At 37.4% G+C, this 20,507-nt stretch overlaps 1 protein-coding gene across 1 annotated transcript in view; it reads right to left on the bottom strand.

Moving 5' to 3' along the window:
• Positions 1–931: 931 nt before the first annotated feature.
• oprd1a (opioid receptor, delta 1a) overlaps positions 932–20,507 on the bottom strand; it is a gene marked incomplete at its 5' end in the record, with an annotated part of 43,058 nt that continues 23,482 nt past the window's right edge. The window contains 2 exons of the mRNA XM_084423636.1: positions 932–2,295; positions 2,426–2,781. Of these exons, the coding sequence (XP_084279762.1) occupies positions 1,766–2,295; positions 2,426–2,781 (886 nt within the window). The 3' untranslated portion in view covers positions 932–1,765. The remainder of the gene's footprint in view (positions 2,296–2,425; positions 2,782–20,507) is intronic.

Genomic DNA, 20,507 nt, shown 5'->3' with positions numbered 1-20,507 from the left:
ATCATCAACAAAATTACAGCTCAGTACAATTATCAGTATAATAAGAGTAAAACAAAAATCAAGACTCAGTGAGATAGTACAACTAGAAAATATCCAGAGGCAAGGCTTCAAAAACGCTTAGTCTTGAGTTGTGAGTCATCTAGTAGGCCTATGTTATTTTTGGTAAAGATCAAACTCAATCAATTTAGTCGACTAAATTACTAGGATGTATTGTGATTCAAATTCACCAAGCATTTATGAGGTATGTTCAATTAAAATGGCAGAACCATTTCTTGAAATTTTGAATGGAAATTAACTAAAATGAACTGCTAACAACAATAAAATATCCCAAATAACAGAATGTACTTATCTATGCACATTCTCTTTTACTACACTTTTGACTTGACTGTACAAGCACAGTGATTATAAAAAGCACTTTCAAGCTTCTAAAGGAATATAAGCCATAACACTGATCAAATTGCTCATTGCATTCATTACACATCAAAATGAAGACATTCAAAATGATTGTAGGGTCCAAGGGCTATATCATGTTCCACTAATACTCAAAAAAGTCAGTAATATACTTAATGTATATCAGGAACTCCAGTGAAAAACAATACTTTAAATTTTTATCTTGCTTTGTGGACACAATAAATATTTAAAAGTGAAGCCATGCCAATCTAATGGAGTTTTTGGCATGACATTTAATGGATGATTTCTTTCAACAGTCAATGGTAATTTAGAGTTTCTCTTTAGTTTGGTTTACTCTTCGTTTAAGTAAACTTTATTGGAAATGTCCAGGAAACTGAAGAAATTTGCTATGTACACCCCTTCACTGTAAATAAAAAATGAATGACAAGTTTTGAAAATAAGTTTGTCAGAAGATGTGTTCATGGACAAAATGAGTAAGTTGGAGAGTTGATGCAGAGTATCACAAGGTGGTCTTCAGCAATAATGGCTAATAATCGTTCAATATTATGTCCATAATTTATTTGTTCATATTGCTATGAACAGATTAAGACCATATACTCTCTGGTCTGCATGTCATATTACTCAACCTTTCTCCATTCTGCTCCAATCTGACAGCTGTCTATTCTGGGGCAAGACATATTTTCCCATCATTTCTCCAGAGTTTCACTGGGGGCTAACAGACATTTGAGGAGAGGTTTACATCTATGTCCAATGTTTGTTTTATTTATTTTTTCCCCAAGGATCTACAGTCCAATATCTCTGAAAGGTAGAGACAATGAAATATATAATCAACTGCTGAAAATACTTTTCCTTTTCAGCCAGTGTCCTCCAATTGGACCTCATCTCCACTGTTTGCTTTTGTAGGTTTCAGGTTTCATTTCTTGATGTGTCAGCAATTTATTTTCAGTCACAGAGAGTTTATTCATCTGTTGTTTACAGACTCGTTGTCGTTCATTCACATTTGGGTCACGTTCTCAGTACCAGTGTGATTTCAGACCCTGAAGGTCCACCAGACCCTGAAAGTCTGATAATACTGATGTAATTTACCCTGTTTTGGACATAACATTGGGCTCAGAAGAGGCTCTGCATTGTGTATGCTAGTTATTTATGCCAAATAATACTGGAGCCAATCCACAATACAAAGTAATAAATGGTGCAGGAGAAGAGCTGCTCGACTCTCTGGTTACGTATTCTTCCCAGGGTGTAGGAAATTCTGTTCCTAGAATTCAGTAGTGGAGATTTGGGTGATCTCTGATTGAAGGTCCTGCTGAACTCTTCTGGACTGGGACCCCCGTGGGATCCTCTCCAGGCCTAGTCATACTGGCTTCTTTCCTGCTTCCGAAGGTGCGCAAACTGACACTGGCTCCCTTGTAGCATTTCTTGCTCGGTTAAGACTATTCTGGGCAGCTCTGGTTCGGAAGGGTGGGCAGAAGTCTCGGAAGCATCTCTTGAAATTCTCATCCAAGAAAGCATAGAGGACAGGATTGAGGCTGCTGTTAGTATAGCCAAGTGCAATACACAGGTGCCAGCTGGCAATCACATAGGGGTTCTTTTGGTTGATGTCTACAAGTGTTTTGACAATGATGAAGATGTGGATGGGTGTCCAGCAGATAATGAAGGCAGCCACCACTACCAAAACCATTCGAGTGATTCGACGCATGTTTCTGTCCTTCTCCTTTGAGCCTGAGAGAATTCGGACACTTTTCAAACGTAGGATCATCAGACCATAGCAGATTGTGATGACTAGCACTGGTACCACAAATGCAAAGATAAACACACAAATCTTTGTCACTGTGTCCCAGTACCAGTCTGGATCAGGGAACTTCAGCATGCAGACAGTTGCACCTGTTATGGAATAAATGTAAACAGTTTTAATCAGATCTAGAAAGAAGGTGAACTTTGATTTTCTTGGTTATATCAAGACACATCATCCAGCAATTATATATATATTTTTGATATATAAATACATGCTCACCTTGGTTTGTCACTTTGGTAACTGCCATGATCATGATTGGCACTCCTACAGCGGAGGAGAGAATCCAGATGCACACGTTGATGATTTTGGCCTTGACCGGGGTACGGAACTCCAGTGCTCTCACAGGGTGGCACACGGCAATGTAACGGTCCACACTCATCATAGTGAGGGTGAAGATACTGGTAAACATGTTATAGTAGTCAATGGCTATGACCACTTTACATAGAAGCTCACCAAAGGGCCAGGTGTTCATTAGATACTTGGCGCTCTGGAATGGAAGTGTACTAGTGGCCAGTGCATCTGCCAGGGCCAAATTGAAGATGTAGATGTTGGTGGCAGTTTTTAGCTTGGTGTATCTGCAGAGACAGAATCGACAGAGCAGTTTGTTAGAAAACATTTATGGGTTGACTAATGTGGTCCTATACTTTTTGTCTATGTGGTTTATGTAAAGTGACTAAAGGTGGTAGCTTTTTTCTAAAGTGTAGAACTTTAGAGGAATTTGATTAGAAATTTGGAAAATGTATTTAAGTGTCCTGTCCCCAAAACATTCATTTTTATTCTGCAAGACCTGCTGTTTTGAAACATCAGATCCCCTTTGGCCTTGATGACCATCTTAACTATACAAAGATGAACGAGATTATAAGATCCATCAGGTGTACCTACAGGACTGAGGTGAGTGCACACTACAGGGAAAAGCTTCTACAAATAATGTTAAGGAAGTGTGGAGAGTAAAGAGAACCATCACTGGCCTGACTTTAAGTACCGGTAGACTTGGAGAGGGTGCTAATGAGCTCAGCTCATCATATATATATATATATATATATATATATATATATATATATATATGTATATTTTTTCCTTCAGCAGATTTGTCCCTTTGATATCTGATCAGTTTTCCATGCACTACCTCTTCTTCTTCCTGTGACTCGATACCTGGAAACATCAACCATGCAACATCCACTCCCATTCCACTATTCATCATGTCTGTAATTGCCAGCTAGAAGAAAAGAGAGCTGAGTAAGTTCCACACATGCTAGAACAGTATTTTTCAACACTGCTCCCGAAGGAACACCAATAATACACATTTTGGATTTCTCCCTTATCTGATCCATTAATTTCAGGTCTTGGAGTCCCTACTAATGAGCTAATGAGTTGAATCAGGTGTGTCTGATTAGGATTTTAAAAATATGTACTGTCAGTGTACTTCCAGGAACAGGGTTGGGAAATAGTGGGCTATGTTGTGTGGATGATGTGCTATCTAGCTCTCTGGAGTACTGCATCACTGAGGTGTCCCAGAAACCAGTTGCCCTAACTTCGCACATCATGAAGATGTTTGAGAGACTGCTTGTCAAATAACTCTGACCATTGGTTGCACCCCATCTGAATGATGTTATAATCTTTTTGACCTTTTTGACCTTTAAGTGTTTTTAGCACTATCACACCCCACTGAATTGAAAACCCCAACAGATTCCCAGATCATCTACCTAGATCATTTCAGTAATATGCAAGATTGTGTCACCGATCCTGTCTCCAGTTTTGTTTACCCTTTCAGAGCTCGAAATTAACTTTTTTAATTGGTAGCACTGGTGCTCCCAACTTCAAAAAGTTAGGAGCACCAGCAAAAATTTAGGAGCACCCAACGTTTAGCTCTGCCAGTAGAGCGGAACAACCGGCAGCATCCTGGCGATTAAAAGCCTCAATAATCGAACCTGATGAACCTGATTTGTTTGCCACACACTTGTCCATGCATTTTTTGTGCTTGGCACTCTCTCTGTGTTTAACCAAGCTCTCGCGCTTAAAATGTATTGATTCAGTTGCGAACGCTGTGTTACCTGCAAAACTCTGTCCCACAGGCTTTACAGTGAACGCAATGCATTGAACCATCAGCATAGCAGAGCCACTCAAAATCTTTTAGCCATTCTCTCCGAAAGCTGTACGATTTCTTTTCAGCTGGTGGATCCACATTAACCACATCACCAACTCCAGGATTATTTGTGACTTCAAAAATCTCTGAATGCTCCACATGAAACTTCAGTGTTCTGACCTTTTACCATCGTGTCAATTCTCTCTCTCTGTTCGTTCTTTCAGTAACAACACCCCCTGTCACAAGTGCAGCAGTCAGTCATCTATCACTCACCGATGAAATAAGGCTTTGGCGGTGGGATAACATTTTTTACTTGTACTTAAAATAAAGTCCATACCGGTGTTACAGTTTAACTGGTGACCGTGTTAAGTTGTAACTTTACACCAGATGTTTCTTATTACATGATGTTGGTATCATTGTAAAGATAAACCATAAGTGATGTCATAACGTGTAATGGTAGGAGTATGTTTAACAACAACAACAACAACAACAAAACAAAACACTTATAAAGTCATCCATGTTTCGGGATTCGAAATCGTCCGTCAAAATACAATCAACGCATTGTTGGAGCATCCTATTGAGTTCAGAAATGGATCTTGATCTTCAAATAAGCTTTCCTGTAGCCTAATTTTCATGATGCTGATGTGTCCATGTTATAGTTTTTCACAATTGCTAAGACAGATTTCTTGAAACCTTCACCCATTTTCTCACAACATTAACCTCTTCCACACTAACGCCCGTTTCACACATACTCCGTGTGCCGGTGCAGGAGCAGCACGCGCTATACTGCCCTACAAAGGCAAAAGACCTTAAGTCGCTAGAGTGTGGAACTGAGAAAAATGACTTTAAAGATTTTTAGTTGTCCCGTCAAATTAATTATAGGTAGGACACTGGAAATCTGGCAAATAGTTGTTTTAGTAATGGAAATTATATACATAAAATTTTTTTTAGCTCAAACTTGACTTTTGACCACTATTTTAAAGTTACTGTACTCTGCCTTGGTATTGTCAGCAAAAAGTGAGAAGTCATGCCAAGGCAAAAGGCAGTAACTTCCACATTATCAATATTTGGTTGCTGATCACCATTAACAAAATCATTATAGTAACACCTGTATAAAATCTAGTCACCATGGCATTTATTTTGTATGATTTACAATTATTTATAGCCATCTACTTATTGCTATCCTGTGCTTTGGTTGCATTCTGATGGCATTATTAATACATTTGACATGACAAAATACCTCCATAGATATATTAGTCCAGCATTGACTCGACCGCGTTTAGGGCGGGGCTGAAGTCGCCGGCGAAGTTTTGGCACTCTGCCAGCTAGATGCATGAGTGTTTCAACCAGGTCCTGTACCCGAACTGAGTGAGGCGGGGCTTTAATTCTTGGTTGTATTCATCTGATACGGCAATGCGTAACGTTTTTCTGTCAACTCTGCATAATCCTTCGCGATCGTTATCGCACGTCTGTCGACGGCGGGTTCAGACCATACTAAATGTACTGACCGCAGTTGTGCAGGACAAAGCTCTGAGGACATTAGAAGTTAGAGGGACTGATGGCAGCTGTACAAAGTACACAGGCTACACCGTAATTTTAACATTAAAACAAAGGCAGATAACAGTACATTCTGGTAGGTAGCATTATTTGATAGAACACCGGCACAGTAACTTCATATTGACGCGCGACTAAACAAAGGCAGAGCACCGTAACTCCATTTCGAGCGTTCCAAAACAAAGCCAAAGAGCCGTAACTGATGTTACGGTGTTCTGCCTTTGTTTCTCATGGGCTTTTGGAAGTTACTGTTAAGACAATTCTTTATTTTCTCGAAAAAACAACGGAATTGATTTAAGATACTTATCCACATGATAAAGGAGGTCTTGAATGTGCCAAAAATATAAATAACTCATTTTCGACCAAAAACGAAGTTACGGTCTTTTGCCTTTGCACGGCAGTATAGTGCTTTCACATATGCTGCGTTTGCAGTGCGTAACTGATCCGTGGCTGTACCACAAACACATACTCACTATTTGTATTTCAAATCCAGAAGTTATCAGCAACTTTTATTAAAAAAAAAGTTGTGTCAGCATTGTGATTCTCTTTGTACACATATACACTCTTTAATAGACATATTAACGTTTAAACACAATTTAAACAACGTATTATTCAATGCATTACTTATATATAATTATATATTAAGTAGATCAAGCAAGTGGTCAAATATTTAACCATGTACTTATATTAAAATCGCAAACATTTAAAATTAAAACTTAAAATGTACAAAAACAGCGGACTCTCATGCCTTTTCTTTTGCATTTAAATTTTAATACAATAAATCTTGCATGTCACAAAGAACTTGTTTTTCCACCTCCACGAATGAGACAAGTGTTGTTCATTATGTCGCCTTGTTGAGGTAAATTGTAGTTTTCCTTGCTTTACCTCGGTCTTAAAGTAAAAAGATAAAAAAAAAAAAAAAAAGTATTTAATCAAATTCATTTATGGGGAGATTACTACATTTTATTTAATTAAACGCATTTATGGTGAAATTACTACATTTTCAGGTCAATCTGTGTTCATTTTGACCACGAAACATGCGCTGTCACTTTAATTCACCAGAAAAAAGAAAAGAAAAAAAAAATTCTCTATCACATTCTGAGCAAGAGTTGTTCAAATGTAACCGAAGGGAGGCAGTGTGCCATTTTTAGCACCTATATGTGTCCTTTGGTAGCCTGACGTCGTCATACTCAGACTCTAGTCAGAATATGAGTCTGATACTGCTCCATTGGGCTGTGATTATGGGGGTGTTTCAACCGAACCAGGAAAGAAAATGCCTCTGCACTCAATTGGATAGACCTACAACCAATCACAGCCACGGAGTAAGTGACGTATGTTCTTCATTCATCTTTCCGACCGACAAATGCCTCGATCGCAGTTCTCTGTCCCTCTTTTCAAATTAATGCGCTGTCGATATCTTCTATAACAGACGCGATGGCGGAATCTACACGTTTCATAAACAAAGTTCGGAAGGAGCACATTCAAATAATCAATCCAATCAACTTGCCATCAAACAATTACCATGTCTACCCTATCAGCATGAGAGGAAGCATATATTTATTAACTCTGTCAACTCACCTAACATTCCTTGACAATTTTCAGTATCCCTCCACTCACTCTTGGCTTGTTCTTCCACAACCAGGGATACGGGGGGAGTACTTTGGGTTCGGGCCGAATACCGAGCCCGGAGAAACTCTCCTCAGACAGCATGCCAAATATGCATTTATTCTATCGGACTTATTTGTAAGTGTGAACTCGTGAAATCTCAATTCTCCAGCTTGCAGGCATCTTTGTTGTAAACAAATTCAACCCAAGCGCTCTTTGGTGATGTGGATGATTACGTTACTGTTGATCATCTGTCCATCATCATATAAAGCCCGCCCTGACAATTTGATTGGTCCAAACAGCTCTGGTTCGAGCATAATTGCTCCACAACGGATCAATGGTGCGTTCAAATTCTCCTGGGAAGTTCGTATTTACGATGGCTGGTGCGTTCAAGTCACTTTCCTCAGAGTAAGATGGCAGAGTACTTCTCTTAATTAATTACACAATAATACAGTAAGGTTCTTAAACTCTTGTTCTAGAAAATGAAGAACAAAGAAATGTGCATCAGGTGTACTTTTTATTTTTATTTTTATGTTTTTAATTAATTTATGAAGCCACTGCCAACTTTATCGTTACATGTTGCATTGTTATATTATAATGCGATCATATTAGCTTACTGCGCTGTAAATAGAAAAGCCTGACAATATCACTGCTAAATACCTTTAAGTATTGTGGTATTCCGCCATGTTTCTCAGTGACACGCCACCAGTAAAGATCAGGGCTTAGAGAAAATCCCAAGCTCCCCACTGGTATTTACGACATTGTGGTGGCGTTCATGTGGCGTCTTGAACGCACCACAAGTCCAGACCGAACTTCCCGACCTAAAAATGTTGTGGGCGGGGCTAAGTTCGGCTGGCATCCAGGCTAGTCCTTTGGTGTTTTCAAATACTCAAATGAAAAAAATAAAAATGTTTTCAAAGGACAGTACCCAAAAATCCTACTTTTAATAGATGCTAAAGTACTTTACTTGATTATTGATTGATTTTCTTCATTTTCATTCAGGTTTAATCTTTGTATCTGAGAAACACAATATGCAAAATGGCATAAAGGAATGAAACCAAGTAACATTGTTTGTCTTTTGTGAATAAAAGCACAAACATTTTATTTTCCTTTCAGGAGACACTAATAACTTACAAAACAGTCTTGTAGATTTTATATGGTCTATTAAAACAGACCACTTGTACAAATTGAAAACATAAATAGAAATACGAGGGTGGGGGTCTCAGACCCATCTCTCAGATGTGTCTCGGCTGTCGTTTTTATTACACATAAACTGGTTGTTTGCATGGTTATATATATATGATTTATATATATATATATATATATATATATATATATATATATATATATATATATAACATTTATATATATGCAGCAAAATTTGCCAAATTACATCATTTTATTCAAATCAGATTTTTTTCAAATACTGAATACGCAACTCATATTTGCTAATGAAACATAATAAATACTAAATCAAGTTTCCACATATTCTGTCAAGAAACAATTAGTTGGCTCAATTGCTGTACTTTTCTTATCAGACTTATCAGCATCGGGTCGCTATGTTGGGTCCAGCCTGAGTACTTTGTCCACATCACAGGCAATGTTTAGTACTTTTTATTTTCAGGTAAAAATGAAGCTCTCCACTCAATACTTATTCTCACTCAAAATCTCATTCAATCTTGCTGAAAAAACAAACTTTGACTTTAGACATGACACGCAAGCCCTCTACAACATTAGACACTAGTGAGATCAATAAAATACAAATAAAATAAAATAAAATAAACTCCCTTTCCCTTTGGCAATCAGGTATAATTTTACAGCTCAATATCTATTACAGTATACAACATAAATAGAAGGGTGCAGATACAGTGAAATGCAACAATCAGCTAAAGAGTACTGTAAAGATATTTCAGTATATGAAAAGCACTAAAAAAGAAAAGTTGAAATACCAAAGAATTGAACATGAACTTTGAATTTCAATACAAAACAGCCTATGCTGTCAATTACAGTACAGTAAAAAAAAAAAAAAACAGGATCCTTGGCCAAATTGCATTGCAGTACTGATAATGAACATATTTGCCATACTAGAGCAGTTTCTTAGTCTTCTGACATAAGACGTTCTCTCCTTCCCCTAGGCAGTCGTCTCTCAGTTCTGCAAAAATATGAAATGTAAGAAGTACTTGGCTACAAATCAGTTTGACAATTACAAGTTTGAGGGTGTACAAAATGTGCTTCAGTATTTTCTGTACATAGAATAGTGAAAGTTCTCCCATCTAAAGTACTGCTACTGTGTTATACTGTATGTGTAAAAACCCTGTAGATGACCCTGTAGACCAACTTTCCTTATGGTCATTCCATGCAAAAGAACATAGTCAACTATAGTGCTTTGTATTTCATCAGAAACAAATGTCCTTTGACCCTGACCCCTTCATTTTTCTTTTCCTCTCCTACTCCTCTTCCTCTTTGTCTCCCACCACTAGGATTCATTGTCCAAAGCACATAATCAACCGTGGCCCTATTTATATGATCCTGAGATTCTTATTAGTGTGTCATCAGTTTACTTACAGTTTTTCTGACCTGCTAAAACACATTTCTTGAAACCATCACTCACTTTCTCAAAACCTTAAACACAAAATCAAATTAAATTTTCAAACCACATTCAGAGAACCTCTGACACTTCTGGTTAAATCAAACAATTGCCTCAAAACCTGTGATCAAAATCAAACAATGCTTTCAGATCATACATACAGCGAGTCAACATTATAAACACTACAGATCATTCATTAGACACTACATCAAATAATGGAGAACACGAAATCCAAAGCATGCAGTTACAGAAAAGAAAAAGTATATTGTAACAAAGTAAACAAATTTGTCAATTACGTAAAAAAGTATAGTAATGACAACTTACAGTAGTGAGGTGAATAAATTGTATACAGTATGCACTGAAAGTATAATATTGTACTGAATATTGTATACTATTGTGAATGTCTGTATATTCAGCACTTGCATACCGTGAAAATACAGTGACCCAACTGCAAAAGCCAAAAAGGTTACAGTAAAGAACTCTAAATGATAGGCATGTTACAGTACACTCAAAAGAGTTGTGCAACTGCAAAATAAAGGTCAGTGAGAGAGATTTTATTCTGTCTTCATGTTTTGTCCGGCCTGAGGACTTTGTCCACATCACAGACAATGTCATATCTGCAGGCAAAGGGAAAACCCCTAAAGCCAGATCCAGCCTTGACAACATTCTTCACACCTTGCTCTTTCTCGTCCTCATCCTCTTCCTCCTCTTCCTCCTCTTCCTCCTTGTCCTCGTCCTCTTACTCATACTCTTCCTCCTCTCCCTCTTATATTGTTTCCAACCATTGTTGGTATCAACATTCAGTGCAACATTTTGAGTCAATTTTGGCACTCTGATCTGACTTGTATTATGTACAGATGGTTTGGACACATCATTAGAAAAAAGTGTCAACAATTTTGAGTCGTTGTGTGTTAATGATGACAACTGTGTTGTAGTTGTGTTTAACTTCTTGCCTGCCTGTGTTTAGCGGTTCGAAACATAAGTGCATCACAGTGCGAAATGTGTTTTAGTGAGTGAGAATGTGTTTAGAGTTTTGCTAAAAGAGTGCATGAGATTTGCAAACAGTGTTTTAACTACCTGAACTTGATTACAGTTTTTCTGAATTGCTAAAACACTAAACAACATTCTCTGAACCAAATTCTCAATAGCCTAAACCAATTTGTCGAATAAATCACTAGCCATAAATCACTTTATAAATCATAAATCAATTTAATGAACATTAAACAAGTTCAGGTTAAAACATCCAAACACCAGGCTTAATTAGATAACAGCACTGTACAAAAAGGCTCAGATTATTACCAGTAAATAACAACAAGTGAGCATTTTTTTATACGTCATCTGCTGAACAGCTGACCAAACTGATTAGGAAGGCCAGCTACAGTACAAGACTTAAGGCCCTTTCACACCAAGGACGATAACTGTAATGATAACGATCAAGATATAGTTCTAAAAATCATTCTAAATATAAAGGATTAGCAGAGTCCACACCACAATAATGATAACGGCACAGAGAAACGATATCGTTTCACTTTCAGAACTTTTTTTTTTTTTTTTTATCTGATGAACGATAAAAACGCTGCTTTCATCCTGCTTTAAAAAACTCAAACATTTAAAGCAGGAGATGACATAACTGCAGCGCACACTTAGAATAAACAGAACAATATAATTCTGTTAAAGTGGGCGTTTGATTGCAACGCTGTTTAGCCTCGACGCTGCAGTTTTGTTTCTAGTTGTTTTGTTTCTAGTTGCTTTCTTTCTAGTGGTTTTGTTTCTAGTTGTTTTGTTTCTAGTTGCTTTCTTTCTAGTGGTTTTGTTTCTAGTTGTTTTGTTTCTAGTTGCTTTCTTTCTAGTGGTTTTGTTTCTAGTTGTTTTGTTTCTAGTTGCTTTCTTTCTAGTGGTTTTGTTTCTATTTGTTTTCTTTCTATTTGTTTTGTTTCTATTTTGGTTTCTATTTGTTTTGCTGATAGCTGTTTCGGACAACTGTTTTGCGTGCAGCTGTTTTGCGTACAGCTGCGTTGCGTACGGCTGCTTTGTTTTTGGTTTGTTTTCTTTTTCTCATTGTAATGTTTGGCTTATGTTTAGATTCGGATATAATTGATTGATTTGTTTTTGTGCTCTTTGTATAAGCTGTCGGTAAGCAACTGTACGTTGTTTCTGTGCGTTTATTTGGCGTTAATTGCCTATTGCTGGCAACATTAACAATTAATGCTGTTTTCTTATAGGGAACATTTATATTCTTTTGTTAACTGGTTTCCTTCTTTCTCAAACAGGAGCAGGGGTGACCCAAAAGCGGGCAGGCTATAGCCATCCTGTGCATGGTGAACAGCAATTCTCCTTTTAAGTGTGCGGTAGAGGTTTTCTTCTAGTGGATTTCACTAGTGTGTGTGTGGAAGTTTTGGGCACGGGGTACTCCTTGCGGGCTGATTCGAGGCCTACTGCTCAGCCTGCCCAGCTAATGTGCACCCCAGCTCCGTTACGAGAGCCTGCATGTCTGTTTACTGATTGAGCTTCGTTGCTCATATACAAACTAGTGGCCTTGCCATCCAGCCCCATTGTTTTACTGACTCTAGTAACCTTTTAAATTATTTATGATCATTAAATAAATAATTATATTTGTCTGTACGTATTCACGTCTCAGTGTCTTGTGATTGTGGGAGGGAGAAACGAACTTGTGTGCCCTTTTTTTATGGGTATTTCCCCAGCTGGGTTAATGCTGGGGTGGCGTAGTCGTGATTCATTATAGCTCTGTATTAGAGAGCGTGCCCTCAACCATTCCTTTCTCATATCGCCACATATACATGCAATATACATGTGACTCAAAAAACAGTAACAAGATTTTTCATCTTGAAGGTCTATGAAGAAGGACTATAATGCGTTAAGAGCTTGCTCAAGTACTGGGGAGCTAAACCATTTAGTGCTTTGTAAGTTATCAGCAATATTTTTAAATTTATACAATGTTTAATAGGGAGCCAATACAGTGTTGACAGAACCAGGCTAATATGGTCATACTTCCTGGTTCTGGTAAGAACTCAAGTTGCTGCATTTTGGACCAGCTGTAGTTTGTTTATTAAGTGTGCAGGGCAACCACCCATAATAGCATTACAATAATCTAGCCTTGATGTCATGAACGCATTAACTAATTGTTCAGCATTTTTCATTGAGAGCATATGATGTAATTTAGATATATTTTTAAGATGGAAGAATGCGGTTTTACAGATACTAGACACGTGACTTTCAAATGAAAGATTGGTATCAAAGAGCACACCCAGGTTCCTAACCGACAACAAGGACTTGACAGAGCAGCCATCAAGTGTTAAACAGTATTCTAAGTTATTACGTGAGGATGTTTTTTGTCCAATAATTAGAACCTCTGTTTTTTTCTGAATTAAGTAGTAAATTGCTAGTCATCCAGTTTTTTATATCAGCTATGCATTCCGTTAATTTTGTGAATTGGTAAGTTTCATCAGGGTGTGAAGAAATATAGAGCTGCGTATCATCAGCATAACAGTGAAAACTAATGCCATGCTTCCTAATGATATCTCCCAAAGGTAGCATGTACAGAGTGAACAACAACGGTCCTAGTACTGAGCCTTGTGGTACACCATATTGAACTTTTGATTGATAAGACATCTCTTCATTACTGCTACAAACTGATAACGGTCAGATATGTATGATTTAAACCATGCTAATGCAGTTCCACTAATTCCAACATAAGTCTACTTAAAAGAATGTTGTGGTCGATAGTGTCAAATGCAGCACTAAGATCGAGTAACACTAATAGAGAGATACAACCACGGTCGGATGATAAGAGCAAATCATTTGTGACTCTAATGAGAGCTGTCTCAGTACTATGGTACGGTCTAAATCATGATTGAAAATCCTTGCAGATATCCTTTCTTTCTAAAAAGGAACATAGTTGTGAAGATATTGCCTTTTCTAGTATCTTTAACAGAAAAGGTAAATTCGAGATCGGCCTGTAATTGACTAATTCTGTAGGATCAAGTTGCGTTTTTTTAACAAGAATGAAGTAAAGTGAAGTGAAATTAAGTCTTGTGTAAATTAAGTTTACACAAGACTAGATAATGATCTGAGATGTCATCGCTCTGCTGCAGAATTTCAACGGCATCAACATTGATTCCATGTGATAATATTATATCTAGAGTATGATTACAACAATGAGTGGGTCCTGACACGTGTTGTCTAACTCCAATAGAGTTAAGAATGTCTTTAAATGCCAATCCCAATGCATCTTTTTCGTTATCTACATGTATTAAAATCACCAACAATTAGGACTTTATCTGCAGCTAGTACTAACTCTGATAGAAAGTCAGCAAATTCTTTGATAAAGTCTGTTTGGTGCCCTGGTGGCCTGTATACTGTAGCCAGCACAAATCTCAAATGTGATTTATCATTTACACTAGATATTGTTACATTAAACACCAACACTTCAAAATAATTTTATTTGAAACTAAATTTCTTAGTTATTCTGAAAATATTACTATAAATTAAAGCAACACCCCCCCCCCCTTTGCCTTTCAGATGAGGTTCATGTTTATAACCGTAATCTTGCGGGGTGCACTCATTTAAAGTAATGTAATCGTTTGGTTGTAGCCAGGTTTCTGTCAAACACAGCACATCTAGGTTATAGTCTATAATCATATCATTAACAATAAGTGCTTTTGAAGTAAGGGATCGAATATTCAGCAACCCAAGCTTTATCGTTTGCTCATTTGTATTATATTTGTTTTTTATTTGTTGAACATCAATCAAAATTGTACCCTTAGATGGGTTAGGAAGTTTTTTGTATTTCCTAATTCGGGGAACAGACACAGTCTCTATATGATGATATCTAGGTGAAAGAGTCTCTGTGTGATGGGATTAACTGACCTCAGTGATGTGAAACAGCTAGCAGCCGGTCGGTTTAGCCAGTCTGTCTGCTTCCTGACTTGAGCCCCAATTCATGTTTGAGCTCTAAGACTATGTGCCATATTACTAGAGAGAAGAGCAGCACCATCCCAGGAGGGATAAATACCATCTCTTTTCAACAGGTCAGGTCTGCCCCAAAAACTTTTTCAATTGTCTATGAATTCTATTTTATTTTGCGGACACCACTTAGACAGCCAGCAATTGAGTGAGGACAGTCTACTAATGGCGCTTTTCCACTGCATGGTACGGTACGGCTCGGTTCGGTACGGCACGCTTTGGCGCTTTTCCACTGCATGGTACGGTACGGCTCGGTTCGGTACGGCACGCTTATGGCGCATTTCCACTGCATGGTACGGTACGGTACGGCTCGCTTCGGCTCGCTTTAAATGGTACCACCTCTGTTGAGGTTCCAAGCGTACCGTACCGGTACTAAAATGTGACGTGAAAACACTGAAGATCACTGATTGGTCAGACAGAATCGTCACTACCAGTGTCATTGTATTTGCGACACGAGACCATGCACGAGACAAACCCGCTTGCTTTAAATAGCCAGTAGACAACAGCCAACGCTTTAGTGTCTTGCAGTTAAAAAGTTTCTTGTAAACTGTTTCTTGCAGTCAGGGGCGGCGCCGGATAATTTTTAACGCATGTGCTGAGGGCACACACACACATATGTGTGTGTATATATATATATAATATATATATATATATAGGCTATATATATATAATTAATAAATGAGAAAAACTTGGCCACAAAATATTTAATATTCAATTATTTTAATGATCACAATTAAAGTTTTAATTTTATTAAATTGAACAAGCGCAAAATTCAGCATTCAATCAAATATTCAAAAAGACTTAATAATAATGTTATTTCTCTCTATAGGCGCGTTTACTACGAATATGGCGATCGTCAACTTCATCTTTGCCAGACACTGACAGAAAACACTATTTTATAAATAAAAATCAGTGCACGCGTCCCCGGATTTACAAACGCACATCTTGCTTGTTGCACGCACATTATGTCGAAATAACGAGATATTATGTTGAAATAACATTATTATTATTAAGTCTTTTTGAATATTTGATTGAATGCTGAATTTTGCGCTTGTTCAATTTAATAAAATTAGGCCTATATATAGCCTATATATATAGCCTATACTATTAATAAATGAGCAAAAATTGGCCACAAATTATTTAATATTCAATTATTTTAAATGATCACAATTAAAGTTTTAATTTTATTAAAACGCGTGCACTGATTTTTATTTATAAAATAGTGTTTTCTGTCAGTGTCTGTGCATGGCAAAGATGAAGTTGACGATCGCCATATTCGTAGTAAACGCGCCTATAGAGAGAAATGCACATAATGGATTACATAAGAGAGTAGCCTATTTCTTTTTGTTTTGAATTATTTCGTTTAAAGACATTTCAAGCTTTGTGTATTTGAGGATGAGATGCGCTCCAGTTAACGTACAATGCAAGTGACCGCTCGGGCGCCTCAATGGTTAAATTGTCTATTTTGCATCTTATTCAATCCAGGCAATTGTTTGATGAAAAAATTATTAAAATTAAGATACAATTTATACAAAACGAAATTCACTTTAAAGAAAACAAAGTGAACAAAACTTAATGAAGTGGTCAAAATTATGTCTGACTCGCTCCATGTCTCTCTACTCGTCTCGTGCTGTTCACTTTTCATAATCAACATAGGCAGATGGAAAAAAATAACATAACATTAACATTAAATGCGCTTTTTTAATGGCAGTAGTTTAAAACAGTAGGCTACATTAGGCCTAGACTCTCTATTTGTAAAGATTGCTGCACATTCATTTAATTCTGAATTTTGCACACACAAGTTGAAAGGCATTTGTTCAAATCAAGTTCACGGATAATTGTGCGTGCATTTATTAATCATTATGATACTAAAATCATAAAGTAGGCTATGCTATGTACAAAAAATCAGATGAGCCCAGAATATGAACGCAACGTTTAATTACACGTTAAGAATTTTCCTTCCATATAGTAAACCATTATAAGAACGTTTAATTTAATTTAAAAACATCCACATGCCGAGAATCAAGAGCACCATCCCCTGTGTTGTGCGTTTGAAATGTGGCGCGTTTACGATGATGTCATGGCAGTAGAGGCGGCAACTATAACGATCAGTCCCACCCACTTTGAAGCGGTACTAACTGCAATGGAAAAGCAACCGAGCTAAAGCGAACCGAACCGTGCCGTACCGAGTCGAGTCGTACCACGCAGTGGAAAAGCGAAGCGAGCCGAACCGTTCCGCGCCGAGTCGAACCGTACCGAGCCGAACCGTGCCGTACCATGCAGTGGAAAAGCGCCATAAGTATCTCATCATTGCTGCGAACAGGAAGGGGGCCAGAGCAAATTACAGTGCCTGACATCGTACACTTGCGAGTTCACACACCTCTTTAACGTTAATTTTAGTGATCTCCGACTGGCGGAGTCGAACATCATTAGTGCCGACGTGAATAATAATCTTAGAGAATCTACCCTTACAGAAAAAACACATGAACTTCACATGTGATTTTGCACATGTGAAATTTAACATGTGATCACATGTGATTTGTACATGTGAAATATGTGGATCACATGTGAAACATGTGTTTTGCACATAGGAAATGTGTGCTTTTGGAACATTTGCAGATGTGATTACATGTGTTTCATGCTATAGCATTAGCCAGCACTTTTAAATTTGAACCTGAACCTGTTTGATGTTGTAATCGGAATGGAAGAGCGGTGTTTTGTCCCACGACTACAGCACTGCACTGGCACTACAGCCGGAACCGAACAATGTACAGAGTTCACTAAGCACGTCACATCCAAAGCAGTATCTAAAGCCCTTGCACTCTTACAATTAACCTCGATTAAAGTTTGGATGCGTGTCTCTAGTTCTAAAATCTTCTCCGTCAGCCTGACTATCTCCCTGCATTTATCACATGTAAATCCTGTGCTGACAGTGAAGGCTATGCTATACATGTTACATGAAGAGCAAGTGACAATAAGAGGAGAAGATGACATGACTCACCGTGTTTGTTGACTGATCCTACTCACCACAGTTGTTTGAATGAACTCGTAAAAGGCATGAGCGCGCGAGAGAATTTTTTTTATCGATTTAGATTGAATCTAGCGATGTCAGGTTAATGTGTGATGTTGAGTAAGTTATATTTAGCAGTATTAACAACAAGGAATGATAGTAAATAATGATTAAAAACAGAAAGATATACGAAGCTTACAGACGCAAACCAACTCAACAGCAGCAGCAAGGCAGACAGGAGGAATCGATGCAATCAAGCAAGTGTGGAATAGTTATGCAAGTGTGGATCTCATATCTTGCCGATCAGTAAATTGCAGTACAGACCACAGGTTGTGTGAGTGGGGGTGTTTATGTGGAATGCAAGAGTGATGTGATTTCCCAAAGGAGAGGAGCATTTTCATGGACTATATTACAGCTCCATTTATTTCTCCCAGTCGTACGTCTGGTTGACATGAATCTTAACCTCAAATCACTGGAGATTAAGACCCCCACTGAAGTCTTTTATTCATACATAATATTTGAGAATGTAATTGCAGAGCTTTTTTTAATTTATTGTGTGTGTGTTAATTGACATGTTCAAGTTAATGGCCACACAAGAGCAGTATCAATATTGAATTAAGTTCTTCCTTTAGCCCAAGAACAAAAGATTGCTTTGAAATGTGCTTCAGAAGGGGAAAAACACTCATTTAAATAAATTTATGTCATCCTCAAGGCATGCGATTGGATCTTCATTTTCCCAGGTAAATGGAAGCTATGTAAATGTCTATGAATCATATTTAGTCCGAGGAGAGCTGTAGAGAAAAACCATCTCATATCATGCCTATTCCCAGAGCAATTTTCCAGAACAATTGGCAGTGCAAAATAGGCTCTTGCATTCTCCACTTTTTTTCTATATTCATCTGTAGCTATCAACACAAGCCTACTCACTGCTCAGTGAGATCTAAAGTATTTACAGTATTGAGGGTGTCTGGAAGGATAAGAGTATATATGAGAAAAAGACATGAGATGACTTTGCTTAAAAAAAAATAAAAAAACAGATTACCTTGCGTTAATGATGGTTTTTATTACGTACACCTTTATCCTTTTAAAGTCAATAAAGCTGAACTGCATGTGCTCTGTTCAGTTTTCTCTTGTTAACCATCACTTTGAATCCCTAACAACAGCTGAAATTGTCCTCACTTTGTGCCAACCTAGCAGCCAAGCATGTTGATCCACGGTTAAGAAAGCATTCATCTCTTGACATCTCCGACATTCAGCTGAGTTGAGCAGTTCCTCTAAACGCCTGTGGGATGAAGAGATTTGGATGACCTGTGTTCTGAGGACACAGTCTGAGGAGGATTCACTGAAAAGCTGCAGAATTTTATTGTGTGATGTGTCAGTGAAAAAAAAAAAAAAAAACAAGGTGTGGTCACATCTACCATTGTCTTTTCAATAGGAATCCATGCAATTTGGAATTTTGTGTGAAGGTGAAAACATTTCCCCATGCAGATTTTGCAAGGTGTTCAAGTTGCTCACGGATTCGTAGCTTTGACCAACAGAAAGCTGCTTGGTCTGAAAATGACTTCAGTGTGAGTTGTTTTATACTGTACTGTATAATGTATTTTTTTACATAGCAGCAAAATCTACTCCACCATTTATGATCGTACAGATAAACGCAATACATCAATCGAAACTTTAAAGGGTTTACTTTTATTTGTGTCAACTTACAATCAAAACAAAACAATGTGCTTTTGTAAAATAAAGTAAACAAACAGGTTGTGATTTCTGCCATGAAAATAAATATTCTCTGTTTATGTAATCTGTATGAAAAGAGAGAGATGTACAGTCCTTCCAGTATGAGCTCATAACACCCACATCAACTCGATGAAACGCATCAAGTTTCATCAGATTCATTTACTTTGCATTGTTTTGGGATGCGGCGAGGAATAATCAGAAGAATTTACCTCATAAGAAGAGTGCGACTGTTTCAGTTTTATTTTGAGGAGTGAGTTGATCCAGCCGAGGATATAATTTCTGACAAGTTATTTATTCTTACTTACTTCTTTTTGTTTTTGTTTTTACATAAACGTAAATTTTTTACAAATTTGGCTTTTCCCAAAATATTTTTATTCACTGAAATGAGTGAAATCGGCTACAATATTTACAAATAAAATTTATTTGATATAAGCAACGTATTAAACTAGGACGAACATTTATATGTTCTATAATATAATATAAATATGATATATAATTGTCACCTTTCTGTTCAGTTTAGTTCAGTTTTAATGGACTTTCAGTTTGTTTTCATTTGTCACGTGTCTTCTTTGTTCATTAGGTTTCTAGGATATAAACATGTTGTACTGTTTACTGTGCGATAATTCATGCATGCATGTGACATTACAAAAATCATGTTTTCTGTTATGAGTGGACATTATATTAATGTTAATACTATCGTTGCTGTTGCTATTATCCTGTTATCCGCATACTCACAGATGTTATG

This window comes from Rutilus rutilus, assembly GCF_951802725.1.
Source record: "Rutilus rutilus genome assembly, chromosome: 11".
Classification (NCBI taxonomy): Eukaryota; Metazoa; Chordata; class Actinopteri; order Cypriniformes; family Leuciscidae; genus Rutilus; species Rutilus rutilus.
This window is presented reverse-complemented; position numbering and strand designations above follow the sequence as displayed.